The sequence below is a fragment of the Melopsittacus undulatus genome, chromosome 5, assembly GCF_012275295.1.
Source record: "Melopsittacus undulatus isolate bMelUnd1 chromosome 5, bMelUnd1.mat.Z, whole genome shotgun sequence".
Taxonomy (NCBI): domain Eukaryota; kingdom Metazoa; phylum Chordata; class Aves; order Psittaciformes; family Psittaculidae; genus Melopsittacus; species Melopsittacus undulatus.
In genome coordinates, this window is record NC_047531.1 from 74,958,543 (window position 1) to 74,964,884 (window position 6,342).

The following is a 6,342-nucleotide window of genomic DNA, read 5'->3' on the forward strand; positions in this document are numbered from 1 at the left end:
AATGATCTGCTACAAGAAATATTTTAGCTGTGTAGGTGCAAACACATGGCAGAAATGAATAAATAAGGGGAATCTTCTGACGGTGCTCTTCTCCTGCACATGTGCTTGCATCCGCATTTTTGCTTGGATCCTTGTCGTCTTCACAAAATATTTCACTATGTCCAAAAGTGTAATTTTTAAAGGGCTCTCAAGAGTGAGAAACAACCCATGGGTTTTTATTCTTCTGCTACACCAAGAATCCTTTGTTTGTCAGAAGCCACACCGCTCTCCTGATCAGCTGGTTCTGCAAATAGAGAAAAAACATATTGCATGCACCCAGGAAACCCCCGAGTCACTTCTCTATCTTCTGACTGATCCTCTCCATATTCAAGCAGCGAGAAGCTGGGGGCCTTGGATGGGCTTTGCTGTTCAGGAATTTAGGCCTGGTATCAGGCAGAGGTAGCAGGAAACAAAGCTTAGGAATATAATGATCTAACAAAATGTTGATCAAGGGCCACTACTGCTCCTACCCAAGTGGTGCCTCAACAGAGCACGCCGAGATGGTGCACATCCTCTTTTCAAGCCCTGTTGAGGTCCAGGTGGGTATAAGGGACTTACACAAACAAAGCAGCTGTGACCTTACACTGCCACTTACATGTTATCAGGAAGGCTGGGCCTGTCACAGGCACTGGCCCAGTACTGTGCCATTTGCTTAATATGGCCTGGTGCGCTTAAGACAAACCTGTGTTTCATCCCTTGACCCTCTGCAGTAGCTCATTTCATCGCAGGCATCTGCAATCCCACAGACACCTCTCACCTAACCATAGGCAACTGCTGTGTATGTTTCTACATCAAAGCTTGATGGCAGGGCTTCCAGGGCAGTTCAAGGCTCTACAGTCATGGACTGAAGGCTGTACGTTGCGTGATCCACACAGACCGAGAAGTCAACAGCACAGTTTCTTAACGGCCACATACAGTTGGATGACTATAGTCCTTCGGCTTCAACGTAACACAGTGTTAAGCTTTTATTCTGTAGACCTCTGAAGCCAGGGGAGTTGAAGCCTAGCCTCAGAAGTCCGCACAGCCTCTTTCTGCTGGGAGTTAGCTCTCCTATGCTCTTGCAGGCACCAAATCTCCAGAGTCTTGGCTGGCCCCAGCTAACTGATGTCATGGCTTTTTGATGAATTAAGGGCTAGGTATGATCTAAGTTGGATGCCAGAAGCAGTACAGCCACACACGTTGCCTTCCTTACCGTAAACACCAAGGAAGCCAACTCTAGCAGGAAGCCCTGAAGCCCCTTCCTGCCCTGTGCTCTTTACCAATGCCACTGCAATACTCACAATCAGAAAAAAAAAGAAGGGCAACAATATGGGCAAGTTGCCTGCTTTTAGCAGGGAGGAGGGCAGAGCCACGTACAGGGAGTTGAGAGCTGTCCCTCACCGTGTGCTGCTGCCACCACCCTGCCCACCCAGGTGCCAATTTGCTATCCCCTTCAGCAGCAACTGAGCATCCTCCTCCTCCTGCTGCACTGCCCAGCTGCCCCCAGCCCCACTCTGGGGCCACAGGCTCCCCTAGCAGGGGCCATCGGGGCCACATAGAGCTCGTGGAGGTGCCGGGGGAGCTCAGCAGCTCGGGGTGCTCAGAGCCTGCGGATGAGGAGCAGCAGGGTGACCAGGGACTGTTTTCAGCTCCTTCAGTGACACGTAGCCACAGATCTGCCAAGGGCAGTTCCCAAGCCAGGCTCCCCCCACTCAGGCCACACAGGTGCTTTGCTGAGCATCACCTTTTATTGCTGCTGCTGGGAGCTACTTCCTCGCCAGCCCGGGTGCCGGGGCGCTGGGATTCAGCCGGTGACCCCCAGTCCTGCCCCGCTGCTGGGTTACCTCAGCCATCCAGTGGGGCTGGACGGGCTGGTGGGGCCAGTGTACTCGGCGAGGCTGGCTGTGGGATGAGCCCGACCTGTCTTGCAGAGGGCCAGAGGTGCCGGGTGCTGAGGGGCTGGACTCAGCCCTGCGGCTGTCCTGGCCCAGCTGCTCTTTCTTGTCGTGCTGGGGAGGAGAGAATGGGTTGGTAAAGCATGGGGCTGAATTCAGCATCCCCAAGAAAGCCTCTATAGCCATCGCTCCTGGGGAAACTGAGGCACGGTTCCCCCCGCCCCTCCCCCCGGACGCTAAGCTTCACCCTCCACCTCCTCAGTCACCCCCACCAGATCCCTTCTTTCTTCATCCCTACCTTGCTGGGGAGCAGGCTGGAGGGCCTGAGTGCCTGTGGGGCGCTGGGCTGGAGAAGTGGGAGGCGCGGGCTGGAGGGCCTGAGTGCCTGTAGGGCGCTGGGCTGGAGAAGTGGGAGGCGCGGGCTGGAGGGCCTGAGTGCCTGTGGGGCGCTGGGCTGGAGAAGTGGGAGGCGCAGGCTGCGCTGCGGCAGGGGTGTGAGGGTACGCTGGCCCCCACACTGCCGTGGCACGGTTGGGTACTTGCATGCCGCCATCCGCTCCCTGCAGAATATGGTATGGGAACACTGAGCACCCAGCACCCAACTCAGCACCCAATGTGGCTTCAGCGCCACTGGGAGAGAGACGGGGCAGCACAGTGGGGAGGCTGTAAAATCCCAGGCCTGGGGCAAGCACAGCTGAGGCTCTGGGACACATCTCTGCTCCCCTGCCCTGCCCAAGGAGCAGAGCCCTTTACCCCGACTCAGGGAAGGACTCTCCCTCGCTGGGGCAGGGCCATCCTGCAGCCCAGGGATGGGGTTGGGTCCCATGTCCCCTACCTGTGGGTTTGTTCCATCTTTCCAACAGGCTGGGATTGTCCAGCGACGTGAGGACCAGCGGTGGAGAGGGCCGGGATTGGCGGGATAGGCCTGGGGAGGGCAAGAGCCATCAGTGGGTGTCAGGAGACAAATGACCCACCCTGGCTCACGGCAGCACCCCAAACCCCATAGGCTTGTACCTCACGGCATGCCCTGCCTGCTGCCCTCAGGGAGGGTTCCTAATCCTGCCGCTGACGGGCAGGCCTGTGGAGGCTGCTGGGCAGGATCGGACCCTCACAGGCAGGACACCCCGAACCCCATGCCTGGTCTGGAACACCACCAGCACCCGTCTCCCCCCATCCCACCCATGCAGACTCCTTATGCCCCTGTGCTGGGAGCTACTCACGAGCCAGGCACCCGCATGCTGAGTTGCCTGTCACAAGACAGGCACTGGAAATCTGCCAGCAGCTGCCTGGGAAGGGGAGAAAGAGCTGGGTGAGTTGGGAAACCTGGTTTTTGAGCCTGCAATAACGCCGCCACCCCCCCCCTCCCACCGCCCCCCCCCAAGACGCACACCAACAAGGCCCCAAGCTGCTGGCTGGTTACAGAAGAAAGGCAATAGGATGAGGGAGAGTGGTTGGTTGTGGGCTCCCTCCTGGCAAAAAGCTCCACCTCAGCTTAGGCACAGGAGAATCCCAAAACCTCCAATGCTGCGGGAACCACTTCCACAGGCACCCAGAGCACCATGGGAACAGGGCAAGCAGGCAAGGAGAAAGCAGGAGCAAGGCTGAGTGCTGCCTCTGTTGCACTCACTTCCTAATCCCAGCTGCATCGTCGGCTTCCGTTGGCGGCGCCGTTTCCTTGAGCTGCTCAAGGCCGCTCTTCCACCGTTCCTCCAGCTGTTGCTGGAATGGCCCCAGCTCCCGGCAATCCAACTGCAGACAGACACACTCCCTCAGCCAGCGGCTTTGGGATGGGAGACTGCATCCCCAGGGAAAAGCCAGGAGCAGGTATCCTGCTGCCTTGGGCCACTATGCCCCGAAGGTGCCATTTTTGCGCAGCGGTGATGAGCCGCCCCTCACCTTGGTGGCCATCTCCTCGCGCAGCTGCTGCTGGACCTCGTGCAGCCCCTGCTCCTGGCCTGTCACCCGGCTCAGCACCTCCTGGTTTCTCTTGTCCAGCAGCTCCAGGCTCGCCTCAAATTGGGCGCGACTGACTTTGCTTTCCAAAGCGTCCTTGTCTGCTTTCTAGCAAGAGGGAAAGGCAGGAGAACGGTGGCAAAAAGATGGAGGTGCCCTGCCTGCAGCCAGGGTCAGCTCATTGCAGGGGCAGAGGCAAAAGCACTTCTGCAGGACCACTGTGTCCCTCCCACAGGGGGGTCTGTGTGGTCCCACTCACCCCAATCACCCCCATGGCGTGGGTCCCACCAGCCCAAGGGACATGGGGGGAGACGGAGGGACCAGCAGCTGGGCTAGAAATCCTCCCTCCCACAGGCCAGCTCTGCCGTCAAGCTCCCAGGGGACAAGGGGCATTTGGTCACCCTGCCCAGGACCCCCTTGCCTGGTGCCTAGGCCCCTTGAGCTTGTACCTCATCCATTCCCAGCTCCAGGTCCTCCTTGTCTGCCTTCTCCTTCTCCAGCCTCTCCATGGACTGGAACAGACCCTTCCAACACAGAAAGCATCCCGTGACATTACGGCAGGAGCACCCCTGCTTCCCCCCTCTCGCCCCAGAATCCCCTGGGAAAGGTACTTTTAACCTCCACAGGGAAAATCGCTTCTGGTCCCCAACCTGGGCTCTGCCTGGAGGATGCTCTAAGCCCATGGGGGTTTCAGCCATCTACCTCGATATCTTTCTGCTGCTGGCGACTCTCATCCAGGAGGCTCCCTGTGACAGAGCTGAGCTTTTCATGCTCCCCTTGCATCTGCAGGATGGCAGCCTGCACCTCCTTCAGCGCCTCCTGGTCCTGCTCCAGGGAGGAAAATAACAAGGTAGTGCCACGCAAGGTGTGCTGGCTGCCCCACGGGGACAGGACCTGGCTTGCTGGGCCAGTGGCCATAGGCTCTCAGTGCCAGCAGGACATCTGCAGCATGGCTTGAATCCCCCTCTATGCTGCAGACTTTACAAGGACAGTATGGGGGGGGTTGGGGTAGCACGGAACTCCCCCACATAACACCGAAGCACAGAGAGCCTGGGCATGCTTCTGGCAGCCCCCCTCCCATGTCCCCCATGCTGCCATCTCCCTACCTGGCTCTTCCCCGGCAGCTGCCTCACCACCTTGCCCCTCTTCTTGCTCAACATGAGGGAGTCCACCATGCCCTGCAGCTTCTCATAGCACTGCAGAAGCTTCCCCAGGCGTGAGCTGGTGTCGCCGCTGCAGGCGGGCATACTGCCTCCTCCTGCCCCGTGCTCTCCATCACCCTCAGCTCTTCCAGCTGCAGAAGAGGAAGAGAAATCACCTCTGAGGTGGGACAGATGCAACCAACAATCCCAGGTGCCATGGGGGCTCCATGGCCCAGCCAGACAGGGGACGTGCCTGGGAAACCCCACCAGGAGCACCTCACTGAGCCAGCGGGTGGTGGGATCTCCCCCCACACCTCACCTGCTCCTGCCCCTTCTCGGCCGTCTGGTCACCAACTGATCCAGTGCAGCCTTGCTTATTTGCTGCTGCTCGGCCGCATCCTTCATGTCCCGCTTGACCTCCTTCGGTGTGGACCTGGCCAGCGAGATGGGGGCAGAGGCAGGCTTAGTCTTCACAAGCTCAGTTGCTCAGGGGGCATCCCTCACCCCACATGACGGGATGCTCCCAGCCCCCCTGAGCTCCCTTGCAGCCCCACAGGGTACAAAACCCTCTGCTGTGCTTTTACCCCAATGGCAGGCCAAGTTGGCTGCTGAGGTCCTTTTGCCAGCTGGCTCTGTCCGCCTCCAGTTTGCCAAGGGAACTCTCCAGCTTCCTGATCTGGGAACGGCAGTGGGGACAGAGTCAGGGCATGGCCCCGGTGTCATCCCAGCACAAGGGCTCTTCAGCTGCCTCCTCCGTGGCCAACTCTCCCAGCATCCCTGCATCTCCCTCGGGGACTCCTTACCTTTGCCTTCTGGCCCTGCAGGTCCCTGGACAAGCCCTTCAGGTCACTCAGCATGTTGGCAATGCTCCCCTGGCCTAGAAGGACAGGGGACAAGGGGACACACTGTCAGTGAAGGGGTCTCACCCTACGGGCCAGGCTCTGAGCACAAAGAGCTGCAGACCCAGCGTTTCAAACACCCCCCACAAGCCTCCCAGAGCTCCCACCTCCCTGCTGGAGGAGCAGGTGCAGCTTCTCCAGCTCAGTCCGGTCCAATTTGGTGGCTTCTAGCTGAGCCACCTGCTCCTTCAGGGCAGCATAGAGGTATCTGAGCTGCCCAGTCTCCTTGAGAGCCTTCACCGTCTCCATGTAGCATTTGTCATTGCCGTAGGCACTGCTGGAGCCCGAGGGCAAGGCCGGCTCTTGCACGTGGGACCTGGCCCTGGGATCAGTGTCGACGGGGATCTCGAATCCTGGGCTGTCGGCAGGAGATGCTTGCCGCCAGGGGGCCTGCCTGGTTCAGCTGCGTGCTTGAGCCTCTCCCCTGAGATGCTG

General features: G+C 59.2%; 1 protein-coding gene across 1 annotated transcript; it reads right to left on the reverse strand.

The window, feature by feature from the left end:
* Positions 1 to 5,113, reverse strand: LOC117436235 (glutamine-rich protein 2-like). Its single transcript, XM_034063327.1, has 9 exons — positions 4,973 to 5,113; positions 4,569 to 4,691; positions 4,316 to 4,390; positions 3,810 to 3,974; positions 3,541 to 3,662; positions 3,134 to 3,199; positions 2,212 to 2,473; positions 1,863 to 2,027; positions 1 to 283 (listed from the first exon to the last, which is right to left on the reverse strand). Exons 1-9 carry the CDS (start codon positions 5,111 to 5,113, stop codon positions 227 to 229), a joined length of 1,176 nt encoding a protein of 391 aa, XP_033919218.1. The 3' UTR covers positions 1 to 226.
* Positions 5,114 to 6,342: the final 1,229 nt, after the last annotated feature.